This window comes from Sinocyclocheilus anshuiensis, unplaced genomic scaffold (genome assembly GCF_001515605.1).
Source record: "Sinocyclocheilus anshuiensis isolate Anshui unplaced genomic scaffold, SAMN03320099.WGS_v1.1 scaffold130, whole genome shotgun sequence".
Taxonomy (NCBI): domain Eukaryota; kingdom Metazoa; phylum Chordata; class Actinopteri; order Cypriniformes; family Cyprinidae; genus Sinocyclocheilus; species Sinocyclocheilus anshuiensis.
This window is the reverse complement of record NW_015544207.1, coordinates 956,433-982,332: the sequence shown is the minus strand read 5'-3', so window position 1 is coordinate 982,332 and position 25,900 is coordinate 956,433. Positions and strand designations below refer to the sequence as shown.

General features: G+C 37.3%; 1 protein-coding gene and 1 long non-coding RNA gene across 4 annotated transcripts in view; one reads left to right on the top strand and one right to left on the bottom strand.

Annotated features, from left to right (window-relative positions):
- The first annotated feature begins 1,682 nt into the window (after positions 1 to 1,682).
- The window catches only part of LOC107696993 (zinc finger protein 704-like), a 75,788-nt gene continuing 51,570 nt past the window's right edge, over positions 1,683 to 25,900 (top strand). For 2 of the 3 annotated variants that reach the window (XM_016497591.1, XM_016497590.1), the window contains exons 1-2: positions 1,683 to 2,085; positions 4,155 to 4,375. In XM_016497591.1, the coding sequence (XP_016353077.1) occupies positions 1,894 to 2,085; positions 4,155 to 4,375 (413 nt within the window). In that variant the 5' untranslated portion in view covers positions 1,683 to 1,893. Of the gene's footprint in view, positions 2,086 to 2,775; positions 2,846 to 4,154; positions 4,376 to 25,900 lie in introns of those variants that run through there. The other variant, XM_016497592.1, reaches the window with a different exon arrangement.
- On the bottom strand, positions 5,106 to 22,721 carry LOC107696996 (uncharacterized). The gene is made up of 3 exons (XR_001635147.1): positions 22,711 to 22,721; positions 16,074 to 16,082; positions 5,106 to 5,277 (listed from the first exon to the last, which is right to left on the bottom strand). It is a non-coding gene; the product is annotated as an uncharacterized LOC107696996 (long non-coding RNA).

The window sequence follows — 25,900 nt, the reverse complement described above, 5'->3', positions numbered from 1 at the left end:
TGTGTTTGCAGTACACAAGCCACGGTTAAGACAGCTGACTCCACTGTGATGTGACCCTCCCTCTCCCCCTCTCTCTCTCTCTCTCATGCGCACACGCACACACACTCACACACACACGATGCATAGTATTTATTGCACAAATACATACATGTCTAGAAGGTCCACACAATGTGCATCAAATCAAAGATCTTTACTTTACATATTAACGTTTTATGTGAAAACTGCATATAGGGTGGTGGTTTTGAAAACTATGCTGAAAGACAGCTGAAAAACAACAACAGCAAAACTGCTCGACTTTGCTGGTTTCAGATGGTCTCCCAGTCTGGACAGCTGTTGCTCAGCTGCTTTACCCGCTTTCCCAGTCAGACGGTCTGAAACCCCGTTAAAAGAGCCTGATCGGACTGACAGGCCAACTAAAACCAGCAAACCAGTTTAGGCTGGTTTGAGATGGGGGGTTTTTCAGCAAGCTAAGCTCGCATAAATACTCATTCAACGTATTACTCGCTCATGTTTGTATTCTTATGCGTTCGACGAGTGAGTTATTTCATGATTTGTTTCGCCGTTCAAGCCGAGAAACAATTCTTTTTAGAAAGTGCGTCAATGTTTACCGGCGTTTTTTTTTCTCTCTTCCTCTCTGTCTGTACCGGCCGGCAAACCATGGAGACACACCTCCTAAACTCGAGAAAAAAATCATTCCGACGTTTCCCGAGCGACCAATCAGCTGCAGATCTGCGATGGCCGCGTGCCTAAATGGAATGTTTATGTACGCCGAGAGCCAATCAGAATCAATGAGGGGCGGGGCAGAGCGAATCTCGCCTGGCTGCACGCGCAGGATAGAGTGGGCGTGGCGTCGGGCTCGGCGAGAGAGAAAAGCAAAACAATCATTTTTATCCCCTTTTACCGGCTGCTTTTAGGGTCCGTAGTGAAATACACTCTCGGCAGGGAGTCGTAGTCCACACAATACTGTTAAATGCATCTTATCCCGCTCAGCACTAAAATCGACCGAAAGCTGATTTTGCTTTAGTTACATTTGATCCAGGTTGAGAATGACTTCCAAGCGGCTCCTCGAGCAGCCTCGAGCCGAACAGCTTGTAACACTCCAAAGAGAAAGGAAAACTTGAAATTGCATCATATGACCCCTTTAAAGGTGACATTTGTAATCTGTGCCACTTGCAAATACAACAGCTGTTTTCAAGTAGGTTGGTCTGCCCTGGATGACAGTCATTATTTTAGAATAATTTGATCACTGAATGCCACAAATGACCAATCAGAATCAAGCCTTCCAGAGATTTGTCCAGTATTTTTAAATGATTAATTTTTAATATTAATTTACATTTTATGTATTTATATTTACATGAATGTTTGTATTCTTATGCGTTCGACGAGTGAGTTATTTCATGATTTGTTTCGCCGTTCAAGCCGAGAAACAATTCTTTTTAGAAAGTGCGTCAATGTTTACCGGCGTTTTTTTTTCTCTCTTCCTGTCTGTACCGGCCGGCAAACCATGGAGACACACCTCCTAAACTCGAGAAAAAAATCATTCCGACGTTTCCCGAGCGACCAATCAGCTGCAGATCTGCGATGGCCGCGTGCCTAAATGGAATGTTTATGTACGCCGAGAGCCAATCAGAATCAATGAGGGGCGGGGCAGAGCGAATCTCGCCTGGCTGCACGCGCAGGATAGAGTGGGCGTGGCGTCGGGCTCGGCGAGAGAGAAAAGCAAAACAATCATTTTTATCCCCTTTTACCGGCTGCTTTTAGGGTCCGTAGTGAAATACACTCTCGGCAGGGAGTCGTAGTCCACACAATACTGTTAAATGCATCTTATCCCGCTCAGCACTAAAATCGACCGAAAGCTGATTTTGCTTTAGTTACATTTGATCCAGGTTGAGAATGACTTCCAAGCGGCTCCTCGAGCAGCCTCGAGCCGGCGACGGCACGCATGAGGGGGGCGAGCCTGTCACTGGAAAAGCGTTTAAAACAAACGCTCTGCATGAAGGTGCTTTAAGGAACTTTGGCAAGGAAATCTCTCCAAATGGACATTATTATACCGCAACGAGAGAGAGGCACTACATTCATAAGAAAGTAAGTGATGCATGCTCGTTTATGTTGTGCATATGCTCACCTTTTGGGTTTTTGACAGTTCGCTGCGTTTATAAACATGTCAAATCGACAGTTACGGTGCAGTTGTACGATGGCAGCTCTGCTTTTCGATGAAAACTCAAGTTTGCATGGAGAAATAGTTTGTGGAGTGAATGCATTTAATCTCATTTAATCGTTGCAGTCATACTGTTGTCTGCGTTAATGTAGCGAGGCGGTAACTGTCTTGCACGTAGTAAGATGGCGACTTAACTTGCATGTTCAAAGTTTAAACGAAAACAAAACACACCCCTCCCCCATAGAGCCTCTAACGCGAGCTGAAGCCGGTGGAAAGGTTTGTTTTCACAGGAACACCGTTTAGTTTTTCCTCTCAGCGGCGAGTGATGGCTTTCGATGATATTTACTGATTAAAAACGAGTGTTTCCATGTGCAACTTACGTTGTGGTTTGGAAAAAAGTTATATTATTATGTTAACAGTTGGTGTATGCATCGTATATGGATGAAGTGACCATATGCGTCGTTCATTTCTTTCAAAAACACGAGCGTTCACTTTAGAAGTGCGTTTAATTTGGCTGGCTGTGTAGCGTGCAGGAGTGCGCGACACGCCCCCTCCTCCATGATGACGCTCGCAGAATAAAGTATCTGGTCTGATGTGAACATGCACTTGACCGATACGAGCTGTGCAGTCAACTCAACGAAACACTGCCTGTAATGCAGCTCATGCATGATTGCAGTGTTTTGGGGCGTGAGTGTATTTTATTAAATCCCATTTAAGCTATCAGGAAGTATAACATATGTGATTTTTTAGGATTGCTGGTGTTTTTCTTTAATAAAAGTGCTTGGTATCAGAGGTATGCAGTTCAATTGAGTAATAACTCATTATTTAATATTGCACATCAGGAATGGGGAGGCTACTGGTAGACAGTTACATTACCAACTGATAGGATGCTTCATTAATTGAAAAATAAATGTCAAATGTAATCTTCGCCCCTAGTTTTTGGATAAAGAGCAATCAGTATTGAAGTTTTGTTGCTTTTAGTCCATGTCTGTTAGCTTTGAGCATAAATAATTTTTTGCATACAACAGTGGCTTAATAGAAAATGGGAATAGTGATATATTAAATTAATCACGATTCATTTTGTGATTCCAAAAGTCTCAAAATCTGCATGTCTGTCAAGAAAAAAACAACAGTTATTGAGGGGTGAAATATGATTTCAGTTTACATATATATTGTATGCATTTCAATTTAGATCAGAGCTAGATTATTATGATATATTACTAATAATTTATTAATTTAAATGGTTTTGAGTCATCTTGCGGCCCCCTTGGAAGTTTGCTGAGACTCCCTGCCATAGATCATCCCTGTTTTCACTTTGATTTTAGTTCAGTTTTTAGTAATTTTGTTGTGTGTTTTTGTCATTTTTAAACAAATGTATAGTTTTTTATAAATGTTTATTTATAAGTTTTAGTTTATTTAGTTTTAGTTATTTTATTTAAGTTAAACTAAACAAATATGAGAAATAGTTCTTTGGCAACTAGCAGAAATAAATTAATAAGTTATAAAATAAATCATTTTGTTTTTGTTTTTTTCACGTTTATTTTGTCAAGTAACAGAACTGTTTTTTTATGGCTTTAGTTTTACTTAACTACAATAACCCTGGCTTAAGATCCACTATCTTAAGTGCATTTAAAATGCACAGTCTTTCCTTTCCAGGAAAATGGATCAAAATTATTGATGACTCTTCTTGGACTATCCAAAGTTTTAAATGTTCTCCAGAAAGAGAATGTCCCTAGTACCACCTAGTAGATTCACATTTGGCTTTTTTAAGAGGGGACAGGCCCTTCAACATGTCCTGTTTCAACTTTCTGTTTTAAGAGGTCAACATGGAGAGAAAATTATGCTTGTCAAACATAGTCTTTAACAACCTAAACACCCATCATAAATAATATAACCAAAATAATATTACTATGCTATTGCTAACAATTACTAACAGAATTGAATTGGTTCATTTCCTTTGGACACATGTCGTAACTGGTAAACCTTTTGTTCCCAGTTTGCATGTGGCAGAGAGGAGGATGAACAGAGCTCAGGTGGGGTCCTTAAACATGGCTGCCCTGCTCATCGCCTGATCCTGAATGGCATCAGGCTACAAGACCAAACCCACATGGAGGCTTGGAGCCCAGTGAGAGGGCCTGGGGAGCCAGGATGTCACCTGCCATCTCCAGAGACACCGCACCCGCACACGTCCTCCATCATCCCCGTCCCACATGACAGGTCAGTTCTGATAGTTGTCTCTGAACTCATCCCATCACTACAGAGGGAACTGCGTACTCTGACACCGATTGGGTGATATAGTAATTATATTCATGCATGTATAGCATTCAGTGTGTGTTGTATGCAAAATACACTACTAGTCAAAAGTTTGGGCACTTTTACTAAGTTTGTTTTTCATGAACTTTTAAACAGTTTAATCTATAGTTTTTTTTTCTTAAACTCATTCCCAGATTGTACCTTGTGAAGTTAGTAAATAACTTTAAATTTTTTGGTCACTTCATCCTTTCAAAATTTTTAATTGTGTTTTTTAGTAGTTTTCTATTATTTCAAAAAGTGGACAGATGCAGCAGTTGGATTCTGGAAGTAAAAACTCGCTTCATCTTCTCCATAGTGAAACTGATTTTTAGCAATAACTCATATGAGACAGACCTACTGTGAATTCCACAGTTGTTAATTGATGGTATATGCTTTTGTTGAAGCCATTCATTTGCATTATTTGTGTTTAACAGCTGAATTTGTGGTGAAAAACTACATTACCCATAATGCTGGACAGAAATTCCACCAATCAGAGAGTCTTGATGAGCAGAAGCTCTGCAGGGAAAAACTATGCTGTCAATACACTTAAATATTAGTATACTGTATATATAAGCACATTTTGCAATAAACTTCAAATATATTTTCTATAGGTATAATCAACAACCTTTAAATGAATCATTTTATATTTGTCCATCATTCTTAAATTGATTGTTATTTGCAATGCTTCATGGGATTGTAGTTCTTTCCCTCAGTAAGCTGTTAATTACACAGTCTTGTACCTTTGTCTTTTTATTTCATTTTCAATTGCATTTTTGTTTCAGATGAAAGTTTGAAATGTTGTGTTTTACCTTTAGTTTATGGTAACACTTTGTTCGGGCCAATTGGTCAGTGTTTATGCGACCTTCATTTTTGGCGTGTTTATGAGGAATGTCTGATCAAATGTAGCATTCTGTCTCTGTTTCTGTCATTTTCACTGTTTATCTGCTGTTTTCTTTTCCGTTTTTTGTCTTTCATACTCTCATTCCCATCATTTTTTTCTTTCTTAAAGGGTCATGAAACTCCAGACTACTTTTTCTGAGATTTTAGCAGAGGTGTTTGTGTTGCACATCATAGAAGACAATGTTAGCATCCGATAATTTTAACTGTTGGAGAAAACTGGTTAATTTTAAGTTTTTTTTGCGCTATTTTCATCTTCCGGGTTTAAAGTCTACATCATGTTGACGTCACGATTAGAGATGCACCGATTGCAATTTTCTTGGCCAATTCCGATTTCCGATTTTTCATTAGTGTGATCTGCCGATACCGATTTTTGCCGATTCCGATTTTCTAAGAACTATAATTGACCGCATATACAAACAAAAATCTACTTTTCTTCAACGCAAAGTTTTATTTTCATAAAAAAACACAAGTAAAAAGTCATAATAATAAGTACAAAAAGTAATAAAATAAGAACAAATACAAAAATGACAAACAACAGCACAAATAAATGCAATAGAATAAACAGAGCTATGAAACTAAGTTTTTGAGGTTAAGTAAGTTTTTATTTTAATTTTTTTTGTCTTCAGACGTTTTAGCGCAGTTAGCCACTCATTTTGGTATTTGTGGCTCACAAGCTGTTTGAGACTGAGCGCGGATTGTGCGCTCCACTAATATAGATCAGTGGTGGCGCGCGCGCTTTTGGTAGAAGCGCGAAACCTGTGGGAATGACTATAAAGCGCAATACAAGCATTTAACCGGAGCGAATGAGACGTGTGTGAGAGAGAAGGGGTCGTCGGAGAGAAGAGAGCGAGAATGCGCGGCTGACGTTATTGCCTGTGCCGCTGGTAACAAAACGGATCGGCTTGAAATCGGAAAGAAGGGAGACAGACTGACTGATCACCAATCCGGGCCGATCATGAGGAAAATTGGCCGATTCCGATCCCTGGCCGTTCGATCGGTGCATCTCTAGTCACAATTTGTGACGTGGCAAAGGACTATAGTACATCGATGACGAGTCGGTGTCTATTAAATTATTCATGAGACTGCGTGTTCTTATCCTATGAGAAGACGCTTCGCTTAATTATTCACAACAGCATGTGTTGATTTGCTATGACAGATGTTTCAGACTGTGAGATCGCGTACATTAACTGAGAGAAACGTTCATGGATCGGAGGAAGGAAAGCATTTGTTTTTGCTTTGTAATAAGAGTTTGGCACAAACGCGATTCATTCACTTGGTGAGCATAACCGTTTATAAACGCAGCAGAATAAGTCTAAAAAGTTCTCAGGTGCCAACAGTACGTTCATATATATGTTTTCGATGCAGAGTGCAAATGGCTGTGCATTTATTTGTGTTTTTAACTCGATGGGAGCGAAATGAAACTGTCTGAACGCAAGGCTGTGTGTGTTGTCTGTCTCTCCTCTTCCTCCTCTGCTCCGCTGTGCACCACGCCCACTTTTTTAGCCTTTTTTAAAACTGTAGTAAGAACTAACCAGTGCTGAAACAGGGGGTTTCATGACCCTTTAAATCAAATTCATCACAAATACATCTAATAACACTGTCATCATTTACTCATCCTCATGTGAGTGAAAACCAAGAGAGTCAAGCAAACGATTCAAAATTTTGTGTTCAAAAGAAAGTCAAACAGGATTTTTGGGTGAACTATGCCGTTCAAGGACACATTACCAATCCAGACCAGGTTGATTATTAAAGGGGACTGAAGTATGGGGCCGAAAGGTGTTTAAGAGACATGTAATCTGTTTTTGTATGTGCACAAACCATCATCAGCATTGTTAAATAGGTCAGTTTTGAATTGATGTGGGTGCGTGGGATGCTTTTCAGAGTGGGAATTGACAATGTATTTGTGTGTGTTTAACTAAATATGCTGATATAGCAAGTTCAGTCAAATTACTTTGACTTTATATTTAGAATAAGGCTTTTATAATGCTCACTGAATTTATGACTTCGCACTCAGTACATGTTCATATAATCTTTTCTGAGCAAGTTTCCTGAACACTCCCCCTGTCTGCCATTGGTTACCTAAACAGATAGCCCCGCCCCAAACGTACGCTATTGGTTGAGCTGTTGCTGTGTCAGACTGGTCAAGATAGTTAAACAAACAGAGCAATGTTTTGATAGCACCACAAACCCTGCATATTAAACTAGAATAGAAGTACATTCAAATAAAAAAGGATACTTGTTAGCTTTAATTTACAATTTTTATTTAAAAAAAATTAGTTTAAAGGGATTTATTGTGCCACTTATTATTCTGTCAATAGAAAGTATTGCAGCAATAACTGTGAAGCTACAGTTGTGGCTTTGTGTTTCTACATCATCAATGTGGCCTAGATTTTAAATGATACCTGGATCTCATACTCCCTAAGGGTTTGTAAATTTATGTAAAACTCTCAGATACGCAGGCAAATGGCTTGTCCCTTCACTGCAGTGTTACAGTGAGAAAAGCTGATGTTTGTCAGATAAATTCAACACAAGCTCTACCTGTCGTATTTTATGACCACTCCATAACTCTTTTATTCACCTGCGGCGCTCTTTTTCCTGCTATACATCTGTCACATTGCCATTTTTTATGCGTGTTTATATGTGCTTGACAAGTATCTCAAGGTTTTGTGGTCCAAAGAAGAAATTACTGTGCATAACAGTACAATTATTATATGTATATTAATATGAAATGTTCAGTGCATTGTCTACAATGGTTTTAATTTAGCAAACAACAGAGAAAAAGAATTAAGAACAAAAAGAGGTAAAAAGTGCCACTTATCTATCAATATCATGCATTAATAAGAATAATAACAAAGGCTTTTGCTTGTAAAATTATACAAAACACTACAGCAAAGCAGAATCATTAATGAAATATAATATATTGGTTATGGAGCCAGTTCTTTCGTTTTATGTATGAGGAACTTCAATTTTTTGGCCATTGAAATAAATCTCTATTAGTTACACCCAGTTGTAAATTGTTATAGGCTCTGTTGTATTGTACACAGAGTGCAGTCACTATGCATTGTACTCATGCTAAGTAATTTTTTTTTAGAGTGCAGAAACTGCAACACCTTTTTGCAAATGTGATGCCATTCAGACTAGTACTTGAAGAATTAGACGCAGTTGACATTTAGTCCTGCCTTTAGATTCTCGGTCAGACATGCAAGATTGCATTTGAAATGAGTGGGAGAAATTATGCCTGATGAACCTTGCATGACCGTATGTGGTGCACTAAGCAAATCCTTCAATAATTTCGAGTGTTTGCACTTACATGTCAAGTCAAGTCAAGTCACCTTTATTTATATAGCGCTTTTAACAATACAGATTGTGTCAAAGCAACTGAACAGCATTAATTAGGAAAATAGTGTGTCAATAATGCAAAATGACAATAGTAAACACAAATTTTTCAGTTAAAGACAGTTGAACGTGTTCAGGAGATAAGGACTGGCGACCATACACTTCTTGAGTAGCTCTGCACACATTAGTCTTTCATTGACATGTCCAGGCTTGCCTGACAAATCAGTAAAAAGTCACTGCTTTACACAGTGGCTGATAGGTCACACTGGCAGCAAGTCTATGCTTGAATCTATTCTTCTCTTATCAGCATTCATCTAAAGTAAACTCAACTGAGAGACAAAAGCCAAGGTGGAAGGTAGAAAGTCCAGCAGGTTGAAGCCCTCGCTTTTTGAGTTTGTCTTGTATCTGCTTGTGCAAGCCTTTGAAATAATCTTCAATAAAAAGGTGAAGTCAGCAAAATTGAGGTTTCATATGAACAAGTCCAGTCATGTGGTCATCTTGATCTTACGGCATTCAGAAAGAACAATGCTTCATAAACTTCCTTTACGTCCGTTATTGCATAATTCCTTTATGGCAGAAGAAACTCACAATTTGCATACTCTCTGTCCTCTATCAGGCACAAGTCTTGAGTTTGTTGAAAATAATGTGATGCTGCTATACTTTTTCTTGTGGGTTTTAAAGTATGAATCATTATAGTCTTCAATCTGTATATGGAAGGAATTCATAGAAAAAGGGGCTGCAAAACGATTAATCGCGATTAATCTCATTCAAAATAAAAGTGTGTTTACGTACTATATGTGTGTGTATGTGTATATTTATTATGTATATATAAATACACACAAATATATGTATATATTTTAAGAAATATATTTATACTTGTATATAATTTATATAAATATCAATATTTTATATATAAACCTAACATATTTTCCTTAATATATACATGTATGTGTGTGTATTTATATATACATAATAAATATGCACAGTACACAAACACATATAGTATGTAAACAGACTTTTATTTTGTATCCGATTAATCACGATTAATCGTTTGCAGCCCTAAAATGTTGAAGGATGCCACAGTACTGTATCCTATCAGACATTTTTTCCTTGACTAATTATTGGATTGGACAAAATTATACAAAATTGGATCGAAAAGATGCTAAATTAACTACATTTCTATTTCTGAGGTGATAGGCTGGATGCATCTGACAATACATATGAATATTGTTTCACATGCTATTTTTATATACTACCCTTCAAAAGTAAAAGTCAGTAAGATTTCTTTTAAAGAAATGTATACTTTTATTCATCAAAGATGCATTAAATTGATCAAAAGTGACAATAGATTTGTAATGTTACAAAAAAAATTATATTTCAAATAAATGTAGTTCTTTTAAACTTTCAATTCATCAAAGAATGCTGAACAAAAACAAATTTTATTCTTTATTTCGCATTGTGTCAAGTATACTTGGACTGAAGACAGAGCGCAATTGAGAGTTGTGTTTTTATGTGAATTATGATTATTTCTTTCTTTATAAATAGTTAAACTGACTTGCGGTGTGTTTACAGAAGAGGTTACAGCATCCAGCTGACTGACTTTGTCAAACTGAAACCTCTCAGTGGGTCATAACCTCTGCTCTCAGAATCTATGAGGTCAAAGGCCCCCTCATATAAGAGCCACAGGAATGACTCATGTGTTCACGTCAACCAGCACGTAGCTCACGCCTGGCCAGCCAGCAAGCTATTAATCTGAAGGGTGAGTGGGAGGCATTCCTTCGTCTCATATCATAACAAAAATAAACACCAGTATTCGGTATGAACCGGTATACCGCCCAGCACTACCTTCGTCCATCTATAACTCACCTACAGTGTTCCTTTGGCTTGCCCAAGCGCACAAAGCATAGGGTGAAACTGTGACCGCTTGAGAACGACAGACGCCCTTGTGCCTCAGTTTGATTCATTTGCTGTAATTAACATCTGTTATGACTCGTTGTGTTGATATTATCAGAAGCCACAACAGATAACAGTGTGAGCGGCGTGCTCATCATGGCTCATGTTACGTTGCAGAGGATGAGTGTCTATGAAACTGAAGAGAGGAACCAAAACTTTCAGATGATATTTGAGGGGACGCTCTTCGGATGCTTGCAGTTTAATTGGCTGCTTTGTTCCACATATGAAAGAGAAACAGAAGATTGAGGACTCATCGTATTTTTAGTTCTTTCCCTCTGACATGATCTTATGAAGGGTACTGAGAAAGTACCACATTTAGGCCTCGTTTACTCCTGGGATTGAAGTCAGTTTGAAATCAACCTTTTTTTACTTTCTTAATCCTTGCGATTCCTTGTTTGTGTGACTTTTTTAAATGTTATCTTTGTGAACTTTATTAAAAATACATAACTTGATCTTCCTGTGAAATATCTTTCCTTAACCTCTGACATCATCAGACCACTCGGGCTATTGGATAATGTTAACCAACCACCAGATAGCTAGGAATTTGGTCTACGTATCACAGGGGGAAAAATGTGGTGTTTCTTGATTTGCTTGGATAAAATGTCACATATGGAATGAGTTGCGAGAAGCATTTCACATTGACTTTAACTTTCATATCATGATCTGATCATAAATGGTCAGTCATAGCAAACTGACTCATCACATGCCTCGCCACATGATTGGATGGGGGACTCCAATTTCATGACTACATACTGTCTATAGCAAGTCATGTCAGTCATACTGAACATATTCCAAAAGGTTTTCTTTGTAGGTATAACCTTTGTAATTCCAATCACCTTTGCACTAATCTAACATTCACTTAAAGTTAATCTTTAAATATACTAATAATTTAAGAACACTTGTAATCCTAAAAATATTGTTATGCCAAAATTCATATAATTAAAAATTATTTAGTTTTTAGTGGGGTTTTCTGTATTTATTTAGACAAAATAGTATGTAGTTTTATATCAGATGTTTAATGGTTATCATCCATAACATGAAATGATTATTGGTATTGACCAGAATCCTTATAGTATATTGAAATTATACTTCTATAGCAGTTTTACTTGTAAAAATAATTTTACAGTTAGTGGCACAATTTAGCAGATATAGGAAGCTCCTGAACCTTCGAACTGGTTGTCTTTAAAATACAAATCTTGTGTAATCCCAGGCTATCTGTAATTTAGAAAACTGGAATATAATTTAATTTAATTTACATGTTTCATAAACACATAATCCTTTCTGGATTACAATCCGCCATCAAAATGATGCTGTGAGAAAAGGCTATAAACGATCGGCCACATGCAGGATCCTCACATGCGATAGCCTAGAAGCCGGGACAAGTTCTTTGTTTACAGACGTGACGTAATGACACAGTGGCATGCTCGAATTTCCCGCGAAAATTTACCCGTACCACTCAAATTAGAAAACATTATTATAAACTAACCGTTGTGAAACAGGCTAAAGTAAGGCGATAGTTTTGAACACTGGCTGGTTATGTACTTGCTCAAATGTTGATTTAGGATCATTTTTAACCAAAACAAGTTATGGACTGCAGCTTTAATAACACCTGTAATCTCGAAAATGTTGTTATGCCAAAATTTCTATGATTAAAAACATTTTTTAGGGCTTTTAGTGGTGTTTTCTGTATTAATTTAGACAAAATAGTATATAATTTTAATATCAGATGTTTAATGTTATCATCCATAAAATGAAATGATTATCTGCTTTTTGGTATTGACCAGAATCCTATAGTATTTTGAAATTATTCTTCTATAGCAGTTTTACTTGTAAAAAATAATTTTACAGTTAGTGGCGCAATTTAATTTAATATAGAAATTTAAAGGGATAGTTCACCCAAAAATGATTAATTAATTACTCCCCCTCATGCTGTTCCAAATGCGTGAGACCTTCGTTCATCTTCGGGAACACAAATTAAGATATTTTGGATGAAATCCGAGAGCTTTCAGACCTTCCATAGACAGCAAGGGTCATGAAATTTTCAAAGTCCAGAAAGGTACCAAAAACATTGTCAAAACATTCCATGTGACATCAGTGGTTCAACCTTCATTTTATGAAGCTACGAGAATACTTTTGTGCACAAAAAACTGAAATAACGACTTTATTCGACAATTTCTTCTCTTCAACGTCAGTTCAGGAAGCTCGTTCACGAGGGCACTACGATGCATGCGTGTCGTGCTGCTAACGTATACCCGGATACGCCCACGCCTTGGCGCCTTGTTTACAAGCAGAGGAAGACGCAGGCGTCGTAGTGCCCTCGTGAGTGCGCCTCCTGAACTGACCTTTCTGGACTTTGAAAGTTTCATGACCCTTGCTGTACTGTATATGGGAAGGTCTGACAGCTCTCGGATTTCATCCAAAATATCTTAATTTGTGTTCCAAAGATGAACAGAGGTCTTACAGGTTTGGAACGACATGAGGGTGAGTAATTAATGACAGAATTTTCATTTTTGGGTGAACTATCCCTTTAATATAGAAATTGTCTAAACCTTAGTTCCTGTCTAAGTAAAATAGGGATCAGAACAAGCAGATTTTAAAGGGTTAGTTCACCTAAAAATGAAAATGCTGTCATTAATTACTCACCCTTGTGTCGTTCCAAACCTGTAAGACCTTTGTTCATCTTTTGAACACAAATTAAGATATTTTTGATGAAATCTGAGAGCTTTCTGACCCTGCACAGACAGCAACGCAACTACCATGTTCAAGGCCCAGAAAGGTAGCAAGGACATCGTTAAAATAGTCCTTGTGACAGCAGTGGTTCAACCTTCATTTTATGAAGCTACGAGAATATTTTATGTGTGCAAAGAAAACAAAAATAATGACTTAATTCAAAAATGTCTTCTCTTCTGTGTCAGTCTTTGCCGCGCGTTCACGAAGAGCACCATGATGAAAGCTTTCGGATTTCACCAAAAAATATCTTAATTTGTGTTCCAAAGGTGAACGAAGGTCTTACGGGTTTGGAACAACATGAAGGTGAGTAATTAATTACATAATTTTAATTTTTGGGTGAACTATCCCTTTAATCTTCAGTCAAATAAGACATGTCAGTTAAACAAAAGTGATTTAATGGCCTCTTTGCATGCCTGCCCTACACACACTAAAAAAAAAAAGTCCTGCAGTATGAGCTTTATAACTGCTGCCATGCAGCTGGACCATCTGAAAAATCACTATTATTCTGCTACTTTGGATTGCCCATTTAGTTTTTTTATAATAGCGGATACTTACACAACTAATGCTGCCCGAGGGAATTGCTCAGTACTTTTAAAGCAGTGTTTTCTGGTACCAAACTTACCAAATGCAGCTTTTAAGCTTTCATGGTCCAAAATGAGGTTGTGGCCACAATTGTGAAATTTCTGGCAGACATAAATTCAGGACCAGACGCCAGCTCTGACCCCAGACATCAGCATGGTTCGTCCAGTGCACTCGGACAGCGAGTGTGCAAGAAAAAATGACAGAACCAAAAACAAGTTTGTTTTTTCTACCAGACCTGAACTCTTGTCGAGGAATGCTGGTTGTGGACTCGTTGTTTGTCTGTAGGGAGACGAAGAGCCAGTTAATCAAATGTTTTTACTGGCTGTAGTGCCTCAATTGCCCTAAGCTATGCTGTTTACTTTTTTGATTATAGTTTTCATTTGTTATTTTGCTCATATTTTGCTCGTCATTATAGCTCCTTCGCAGATTGTGGTGTGCCGCACCGAGTCAATAAATTCAGCCTCCTTTTGTATCCAACAGCTTGTGTGTGTATTTTGCTCCTGGGCACGTTGATCATTATTTTATGGAAGTTGTTTATGAGTCTTTCTTATGAGATCTTTCTGATCAAGAGGTGCGAAGAATATGTTTTACTGATATTTATTCTTATGAAATGAGTCTATTATGTGCATGTGTGGATAACTTTACAGATTTTACTGCTCCCGGCCCAGCTGTAAATTGTCATTGCGTGATGATTCTTGGCCTTTCGGATCTTGATAGATTCAATAGAAAGGCAGGAATTGGAGGAAAGCACCTTTGAGGCTCTTTCTCTTCTTTACCATTCACACACCCACATCTTACATAATCATTAGAAGAATTCCCGACTTCTTCTTGGGAATAAATGGCAGCCTACTCTGACTTCTAAAAACAGCTAGATCTCTCCCTTTTTTTCTCTCAGTTCCCCCTTTTCCAGATGAATTCTGTCATGCTTCCAGCAGCCTCTCCAAAACCTCTGCAGTGTCATAAAGAACCCGGCCGATTTGAGTTTGGTTTTCCATGACGCTCAGGAAATCATGTGCTCTTTGATATGTTTAGTCTTGGGCAAATATTGTAGAAAATTGATGAGATCTCAGTATTTTTATGCTTTATCCTCAACTCTGCAGTGACCCAGTGGCCTCTACTCTTTGCTCCGGGTCATGGCACCAGATCTAGCTCTAAATCCCTACAATATGAGAGCCCTGTTCCAGGATCAAGGCCGCTTCGCTGTCTTAGACCGCTCTCAGTCATTCAAACCCACACACTCACACAAAGATTACTTTAGTCCTTGTAAAATAATTTCTGCTTTCAAAAAGAGCTAAGTCACATCAACATAAAGCAGGGAAACAAACAGACAGAATCTTATAGCACTTATTTTAGGTGTCGCTCCATTTTCTGTTCTCTTATGGTTTCCGATCTTCTCTGAAACGGTTTTAGCATGATTAGTGCTTAAAATTACTACAGGATTGAGTTTTATCTTGAATAATAGTTGACGTAAACAACTTGCAATGGTTATTCTGAAGTAATATTTTGGGTAAGTTGACAGTATTTGACATAATAACCACAAGAATAAAATAAAATAAAATCAATAGGGTCAGTTTTTGGAAGCATAATATATAACTTAGAATTTTATGAAATAACACATTTCTTGTATTATTTGATTTGTAAATCTGTTTAAATGTAAAATTCTCAGTCATTGTAGGGTTTACAGCATTATGTTGTCATGCAATAAAGATGTAAAATTGGATATAACTTCACACAGAAAAGGTTAATAAGCATTTTTCTCCCAAGGAACAGGGAAATTAGTTTAACTCACGAAATACCCTTTAAAATCAACATAAAAATGAATTGTGAACAGATCATGGATCACTGAAAAAAAATCATGATATGATATTCTTGCCATATCGCCCATCCTACTAACATGCATATTGAGTGTGAGTGTTTTGACGTGTGAATTTGCCCTATTCACTTCCATTGTATGTACCTCACAGTTATCCATATTTACAAATGTAAATTAATTTTTGTGGTATTTATGTCACAAATCCTGCTGGTTGAGCTTGACTTGTACTGAAGCTGGAATATTCCTTCATGTTGTTTCTGCTAGCATTGAACGTGCATTGTTGCGCTTATTCAGCACTGACCCCCTCACCTTTAAAGACTGTGGTCCATTGTCGAGTTTGGAACAAGTCAGGGTGGTTTTGCTGGTTTCCGCTTCCACTGTTTGCTTTATCTCCTGCCTGTGCGCATTTGCTCTAAACATTAGGCTGCTGTCTTATGATCCCAGCAAACTACATTATGCACACAAACACACTTAAATACACTCTATAGCTCTCTGCTGAGTTCCTAGAAAACGTCAGCGGTATTTACAGCCACACCCAGAGTGGGGGATTTAGAGAGGCTGAGTCTCGGCTGCTTCGCCTGAACCACAGGGTCCAAAAAAACCTTGAAGAACTAGAACTAGACTACACTGCAAGCGTGACTTGTGTGCCAGGGCCTTGGATTGAGGGTCAAGGTCTACTGTGTAGGTGGACCAAACCGTGAATGAACTACTTGAAATCACAGTGCAGTGGTTCTCAACCTTTTTTGGGCCAGCGCCTCCTACCCATTATCCATTATCAAAGTAACCATTATACTCACACATGCCCACATTTACACATGCCTACTTTACTATATTTCATAAATTTTGTGAGAATATTTCAAAGTTTGCTTACAAATACTTTAAAGAAAACCAAGTACAACCCTAATTCTAGAAAAGTTGGGATGTTTTGTAAAATTATAAAATCTGTGATTTGATAATTGTATTTAACTTTTATTTGATTGACAAAAGTACAAAGAAAAGATTTCCAAAGTTTTCACTGACCAACTTAAATGTATTTTGTAAATATAAACAGATTTTTATTTTGAAGTCTGCAACACACGCCCAAAAAGTTGGGACAGAGGCAAAATAAAAGTGAAAAGGTTATAGAATAACCAAATAAACGGTTTTGAAAGTTCACAGCAAGCAAGTGAATTGGTAATAGGTGAGGGTATCATGTTTGGGTATAAAATGAGCTTCTCAGTCTTTGCAAGCAAAGCTGGGTCATGGCTCAAAATTTGTTTATATTAACAAAATAAAATTAATTTGGCCAGTGAAAACATTGGAATTTTTTTCTTTGTACTTCAGTCAATTAAATAAAGGTTAAAGAGAACAAACGACATATTCTTGATTTTATGGCATTTCACAAAACGTCCCAACTTTTCTGGAACTGGGGATGTAGATAGATGGGATACATATGCTCCTCATTTTCAGAATAGTTACTATTTCAGTGTTGTCCTGATTTATATATTTGTTATAGTCAATTAAATTTCAAAACTTGCTTTTTTTTGTCAGTGTGGTGTGCCAGCTATAATAATAAGAAGAAATGTTTCTTAAGCAACAATCAGCATGATTTCTGAAAGATCACGTGACACTGAAAGCTGGAGCAGTGAAGCTTAGCATGAGAGGAAAACACATTTTAAAATATATTCAAATAGAAAGCACTTTTTTTCCAAATGGTAGATTTACTGTTTTTACTGTATTTTTTTAAACGAACAAATGCAACCTTTTTTAAATTAATCCATTAACAAATCTTACTGACTTTTTTAATGTTAGTGTATATTATAGGCTATATTTTATATATAATATATATTTTAAAAGCATGTATTTTAACCCAAATATAACAGCCCACATTAGCCAATACATAATAATTTTTTTTTTAAATGTCACTGAATGCCACATGACATTTCTGTTTATGAAATATCATTATCATTAGTTTCCCAAAGAGCAAAAAAGCCACGTGGATATAAAGTAGGCTATATTTGTGAGCTTTGAATAAACGCTTTAGAAATTTGGCACTCAGTCCAACCGTAGCCAATCAGCAAACAAAAAGCTATCATATTAATTTTTCGAAACAAGAAAAAGGATCTCATGCTTTATCGTTTCTAAATGCTTGCTATTGTTTTGATGGGAAGTTCGGCAGCTGCGCTACAGAAAGTCAAGCGAACACTGAAGTAAAAAGTCATTGCCAAGGAAATGATACACCGTCTAGTCTAGAAGCGGGAGTATTGGTGTAAACTAACAGCTAACACTACTACACTGGCCGCGAACGGCGCGACAGTTTGTGTTAAAGCACATAGATCCTGTTATAATCAGTAAACTACAGTAAACGGATGCCGCATTCTATTTCGGACACATTCCAGGTGCTTGTGCTACAGTCAAGTTGACAAATTGATATAGAAAGTGTGATTTGATGCATCCAGTGTAGAGACGGCGTTAGGATCTTGGCAGACCATTTTCTTTTGCAAGTTTCAGCTCATACATCTTTGGTGTAAACTCGCCATAACCAAACGCCCCCCAAGAACACTTCAGCGTCCCCCTTTCAAAAATATTGCTTCCAGCGCCCCCCGATGCTCTCCGAACGCCCCCTGGGGGGCGGTAACTCCCCCAATGAGAAACACTAATCTACTGTTTACTAACACTACAAGCTCACTTGTGGATTGGCCACTTCAATTTAGTCTATTGTGCTATTATTTGTCTTGTAACCATATCACAATACCGTTTCATCCCAATATGACATGAATTAGCCTTTCAGATACAACTTCACATCTGTGTGATACTGTGAAATTACACAGTGCAAAGTTTGAAGAAACAGGTCTCTGCTGCAAATTAAATTAAGATAGCGTGGTTTCTCTGAACTGTTGATTCAGCAGGGTTTGGCTACTCACTGTGATTACTTGCCCCCATAATCTGATTTGCCACAGTATTATGGGATTACAATGGGTGAGAGGGCAGTCTGGATTTACATATAGTCAGTGAGCAATAACCATTGACCCAACTCCAGGAGATCAGTGTATGGGCCAAGCACAACCATGGTCAGATCCAATCACATCGCCATTGAGCTTACTAAGATGTCAAAAGTATTGGTACTTTGGTACTAGATTTCAAATACTGGTAGTAGTATCAGCTCACTTTGGTGTAGGATTTACTTTGAAACAATATATAAATTGCTAGTAATTTATTTCATCAAATAATTACAAACAAACAGCAAGTGACACATTGAACTAAATATGGAATTTAGTAGAAAGACAGAATTTTCTTGTAAAATATTCTTTAATAGTCTTCTTTTTATTTGCAATTTTGAAAAATAGTTTTTTTACAGTCTACTTCAAGCCACTGCTTTTAAGCTCCCATGAGTACTGGCTTGCATGTGAGAGCGGTAATGTGGCTGTGTGCATGAACGGTCAAATGCACTTCTCGGTCCAAATGCTTGTCTTGGCAGGATATTAATGTAAACGCAGCCAGTTGTGTCATAAGTGAATGTAATCAAATGGTCAATTTTATTTATATAGCACTTTATACTGTAAAAAAAATAGCTTCAAAGCTGCTTTTCCTCTTTAAATTTCAGAAGTTTCAAACTAAATATGTGCCAGAATGTAACAACAATTAATTAGCAAAAAACTTTAATGAGTTTTAGTTTGCTTTAATACTTAATAAGTCTTCATATAATAATAATACAACCATGAAAGCTATTCTAGTAATTTGATCAGATTTTGTTTAATTATTTCTTTATTTACTGCTATTAAACAGATTTAAGCTAAGACTGTTTTGTTTATTTTTTATTTTATTTTATTTTACTTATTTACTTTGCTTTTTCCTGTATCTTTGTTTTTCATTTTAGTACTGTTTACTTTATTAGTTTCTTGAAAATGTGGCAATACTACTTAACTTCTAAATACAGTAATTGAACACAATTTTGCTAATTTAATTTGTTAATCTTTATAATAATGTTTAACTTTTTGAATTTAAAATTTTTTGTTGTGATAAAATTGGTCCAGAGAAGCATGAAATATTCACTTGTGTTGGTATAGACTACTGATATTTTGGTTTTCTAGGTAAAGTTTGTTCTAGTTTACAGCATTACTAATGAATTTGCAAATAATGCTGTAATGTTGAGAAATCTTTTTGGGAAATGTTTGCATAGCACTTTTGGGAGTTTTTTTTCATTGTGATCCACTGTGAATGTGGGGATTTTTATTCAAGAATTTTTATACGTGACATATACTGTAGCTTTTCATTGGGAAAAAAAGTCCCTAGGTTCTGGAATGTAATGACTGTAATAATAAAAAAATCCACATGACTTTCCCTCTAGAAGCCTAACTTCATCATGAAATTAATCACTCAATACTCAGATGTCCTGTGTTTTCAGCTAGTCCATATTTCTGTCATCAAGTCTTCCACAGATTTGATTTTCTCTGCACTTCCCCAAACTGAGCACTGATCTAAATCTGTACAGCCAGTCAGAATTAATCTCGATGAGAAAGAAGTTTATCGCTCCAGCTGCGTGAAATGAGCCAAACAGCCCTACTGGCACTATACATAGACTTCATGAACACGACGCTTTTAAATGTTTGTGTATGCTGTTCATTATATGAAATACATTCATTCAATGCAGCTTCGTATGACTTTGTCATGAATAGCTCTAAGAAGTATTATGTGCTTCTCTTCATTGAGTAGTAAGTAAAACTGCCTAATGTTCCCTTTTCTCTTGAATAAAAAGAATGAATGAGCTCTGAGTGCAAAATCCACAAAAATCCACACGGATGCTTATTGGTGTAGCTGCAAGTATTTAAAGCAATAATTTTCTGCAGTCAACTGAAACCAAACGAACAATTGGCAGAAAAGCCCAGCTGTGTGTTTTGTGTGCATACAAAAGCCCTTCATGTTGTTGTTTTTGGAGCTCATATTTAGTGCAAAGCTGTATTTACTGTGTGTACAGTTCAGCATAATTGTGTAGCCCAAGGAAGGAAGGGATATAGTGAGGGAAGGGAAGTGAAAGAAAGAGAAAAAAATCCCTATATATTACATTTAGCTCGAAATTAAAAGAAATTAAAATTCCCACTGGAAAAACCGAGCTGTGGTTTCTAGGAAAATGAGCTTTGGTACTCAGGCCTACTGCCACAGGTATCTAAAGTTTTATTTATGTCCCTTTTTATTTTTGTGTCATTTTTAAATAGATGTTCAGAGTGAGGTTATTCATTTTTGCCATTTGATTCACACGTGGCTGTAAATTTACCACCAACGTGTGTATCTCAGAGGAACAGTTCACGCTGTTGAACACTTTTCTGTGCAACTGTATTACACACCATTGGTTATACTGCAAAAAAATGACAAAAAACCCACCAAACAGTGACATAAAAGTAGTCCATACTACACATGCTGTATATTTCAAGTCATAAGTTGTGAAAACTATGTCACACCTGGTTAAGACACACTGACTATGTTTACATGGACATCAGTAATCTAATTATGTACCTTATTCTGAATAAGACAATATTACAATTACGGTGTTTACATGAGTTGCTTTTAGAATATTCCTTTCATGTTCCCGTTTTACATGTTATAGTACATAGATCGATTAATGGCGCACGTCATTACGTCACCACGCGACGCCATCCGACGTCCCCTCCGGAATACGACGGTAATGTGATTAAGGTGTGTACATGTCTTTACTGCACTTCAATAATGCGACTAAAATAGGAATACTCTACATGTCTTAATTTGATTAGCGTTTACTTCGATTATGACTTTAGCCGGATTAAGGTAATCAAAAATCTCTGTTTACATGGTAGATTCTTAATCCGAGTATTGTCTTAATCGTATTAAAATCGGAGTATTGTTGTCCATGTAAACGTACTGACTGACTATGTTTACATGGGCATCAGTAATCCGATTATTTACCTTATTCTGAATAAGACATTGTTGTCCATGTAAGCGCACTAAGTGTTAGACCTTAGATCTTATAACGTCAGTGTTGACATATCACCCACTGAAAAGTGATGATAGGAAACTTGGATTGGGAAATTAATAGGATCTAACTAATTAAAATAAATTTCCCCTCAAATTCTCTACGTAAATTAACATATGCCACTCACAAAAATAAACAACTTACATGATGAGTTTACATGATAAGTAATATTGGAGAGTAGGAGGTGATGAGCAGTGATCTCATTACTCATGTTTATTGTGGTTAATGTACTGGATTTTAATAATTAGTGCTTCTTAAGGCTCATATTGTAATGTTTTATCTGACTTTTTGGTCTTTATAGAGTCCATCATGGTTATATTCATATTATACACCTTCATAAAGAAAACATTAAAATCTTTATACAGAATCTGATTTTGTTGCTGCTGCCCCATTCAAGTCAGTTTTTGCTGCAGACTCAGACATATAATTTTACACAATATAAATTTATTTTACAGTTGTATTATAATATGATCATATATTAAGGGGTGGGGGGAAATCATTACGGCATAGCATTACAATAATTTGCCTTGCAATGTTGTGTCAAGACACGGACTCCAAGTATTGATGTTATATCAGGGCCTGAATTTCGGCAAGGGATTGTGAGTATTGCACATAATGATCATTTCTGCAAGCTCAGCGTGTATAATGCAGGAAAACAGATTAAATCAATAATTTGAAATCTTTCTGTCAAACTCTACCACATCTTTCTCACTCTCTTTCTGAGCGGTGTGTAAAGGAAGCACATTCTCATACAGTATATTTCTGATCTTGGATCAGTCGGAGAAAGCTAAATGAACAAAGTGCTAAATAAATAGTGTAACCTTTGATCTCCGTTTTCTTCAGGGTGTTTGTAAGGTTGTTTTGTTAAAAAAATAAATTAAATTGTGTGTAAACATACGAGGAAGGGAAATTTTAACAAGGAATGGATGGATATGGAGATGGATATTAAGATCTAAGATAAACAGACTGACAAATGTATCGTATTAGATAAAACAGATGTAAACAAAGTTTCCCTTTGGCAACATTTGGATTTGAATATATGTTATTGCCATACTCAGCTGGCTCAAAATACTTAAAATCCCAATAATATTGTATGTGTATGTATACATATATACACAAATTATTACATTATTATACATTATTATTCGCTGTATTTACTAAATCTCTGTCCTTCTCTTTATCAAATGGGTCGCCTGTAGATCCCTGTTTCTTTCAGAACAGCTCAGTATACAGTGGAGTTCAAAGAGTCTGACACCAAACTGAAAATCTGGGACTGAAATTCGAATTTTACTCTGGGAATAAACAAAGTTTTTAAAATTGTGAAAGTGTTTAGACAAAGAAACAAAGTGCTCTCTTGCAGACATTCGCCCTGTAGCAGAAAGCACTCTGTTCGGGTCTGTCTCTCTCTCTCTTTCTGCGGGAAGTGGTCTGTGAGGTTTGCTTAAGGCCTGTTTGTTTGATTAGTTCAGCTGTTTCGTCTCAGATATTTTCATCACTATTTATTCCTGTACTGTGTTTACACACTTGAGCTTTGTTGGCTGGGGACGCTGAGTGGGGCCCCAAATACACATTTAAATGCAGAATTAGACATGTTCACATTATTCCCATATGGGTGGATTAAAACAGGTCATTTTGATTGTGGTCAGATACTAAAACTGTAACAGAACACAACTGTGTTCCTTATTATGTGCAGATGTATTTTGGTCCATCCGATTTCCTTATATTCTCCCATTTTTAAAGTCAGTCGTGACTGGTTTTTATGCACAGTTACACATGTCCCACCAGCGAAGATGAAAACCAACTTGATATGTTTACATATGTTTATCATTGTTGATATAGTTCATAACTTGAGGACCAGAACACAAAGGAGTGATGTGCTGTTAGATTTTTAAACAATCAGATGTCTTATTTTTGTCGGACAAATGATAAAACATTCACAAAAATGGTGAGTTGGGCTCTTTTGACTTGCAACACTTGCAGAACCCTAACAACATGTTAACAGCTACTTGGAACACCTTAGCAACCACATAGAAACAGTCACAACTGGCTATAACAGCTTAACAGTACATTAACAACCACTTAAACTGCAAATCAATACTCACAGCCTCCAACACACCCTAGAACAATCTGCATAGCAACACTTCTAGCCACCCAACACACCCTAGAAACATTCTAACCACTTGGAACACCTTAGCAACTGCATAGCAACACCCTCAGCCTCCAACAACACCCTAGCGACATGATAATGACTTGGAACACCTAAGCAACTGCATAGCAACACCCTCAGCCTCCAACAACACCCTAGCGACATGATAATGACTTGGAACACCTAAGCAACTGCATAGCAACACCTTCAGCCACCAACAACACCCTAGCGACATGATAATGACTTGGAACACCTAAGCAACTGCATAGCAACACCTTCAGCCACCAACAACACCCTAGCGACATGATAATGACTTGGAACACCTAAGCAACTGCATAGCAACACCTTCAGCCACCAACAACACCCTAGCGACATGATAATGACTTGGAACACCTAAGCAACTGCATAGCAACACCTTCAGCCACCAACAACACCCTAGCGACATGATAATGACTTGGAACACCTTAGCAACTGCATAGCAACACCTTCAGCCACCAACAACACCCTAGCGACATGATAATGACTTGGAACACCTTAGCAACTGCATAGCAACACCTTCAGCCTCAAACAACACCCTAGCGACATAATAATGACTCGGAACACCTTAGCAACTGCATAGCAACACTCTCAGCCTCCAACAACACCCTAGCAACATAGTAACTACAACTTGAAACACCTTAGCAACTGCATAGCAGCACTCACATTTACCCACAACACCTGAACATTGTTCTGACAGCAAATTAGAACAACTTTGAACAACTTAGCAACCTTCACAATAACTCAGTACACCCAAAGTCCCTTTAAGGCAAGTCATGTCACTCGGCAGCCATCTTTGAAACGCCTCTCGGGCATGCAAGTGCAGCTCCTATCTCTTTGAATGGGGAAACATCAAATTCTCCAAAACTGTTCACTAAGCTTACGATTAAATTTCATATTTGAAATCACCAATGAAATCTGACAACAACTGTATCATAAATGTTGTTTATTTTGCTCAAATAGCATTAAAAAAGCATATTTTTTCAGGCTAGATCAGCCAGTGCCCTACTCCCTTCGAAGGGCAGAGCCCTTGAAGTGTGTTCTTTGAAGGGTGTAGGGCATTAGTGTCTCGTCTAAGCGTTTGGAACTCCCTTGAGGAAGGGAATGACTGACCAAATGTTACCTTGACAACACTGCGCGTGCGTGCAGCATTCAGCACTCCATCAGTTGTTGCAAATAATTATTTCTTCTTCTTATTATTATTATTATTTTATTCAAATATTGTCTAATTGTGTCTTATTTACAATTAAACTTTTTCAAACTAAACTTGCTTACACTACCGTCTTAAATAATTTTTCTATCACTGACAAAAAATATTTTGTATTACATTAAAATAGACAAATTTAATTAACCTATTCTACTTACGTTTGTATGTGAAGTCGAAATCAACCCAAACTTTGCTTTAAAAAGCATCACAAGAGCTCCTAACTGAAGATCACATGATCACAAACGGAAATCACTTCGGTGAAGTGACCATCACATGTTCCCTTCGCTAACGGACTTCTGGAAGGGCCTTTCATGAAGGGATTCAGTTGTTCACTTTTGTTTGGAACATCCCTACAAATGGCGTCCACTTCCCGAAGTGCTCTTCAAGGGCGCAAAAAAGCCATTAGGGAATTCGCCCATAGAACATCTTAGTAACTGCATGGTAACACTCAAATTCGGTCACTGGCAAGTTCCCTGGCTCTCTGCACATTGGGACAGTGATCACTCGAATTCCAGTGACATGATTACGTACAACGTCAACGGACAACATAGTAGAACGCCATCACTGGAATTAACAGCAGGCAGTACCAATCTAATTATTGTGGTCGCTTCAACCCGCGGCAACAGTGTTAAAGTAGCCCAATTGGCAACACTGAGGTAATGTGAAAGAGGAAAGCAGGCATTTGGACCAAACCACTGTGAGGCAAGGGAGGGGGAGACTCAAAATGTTTCTAAACTTAAAACGCATTTTTGCCCCGTTTGCAT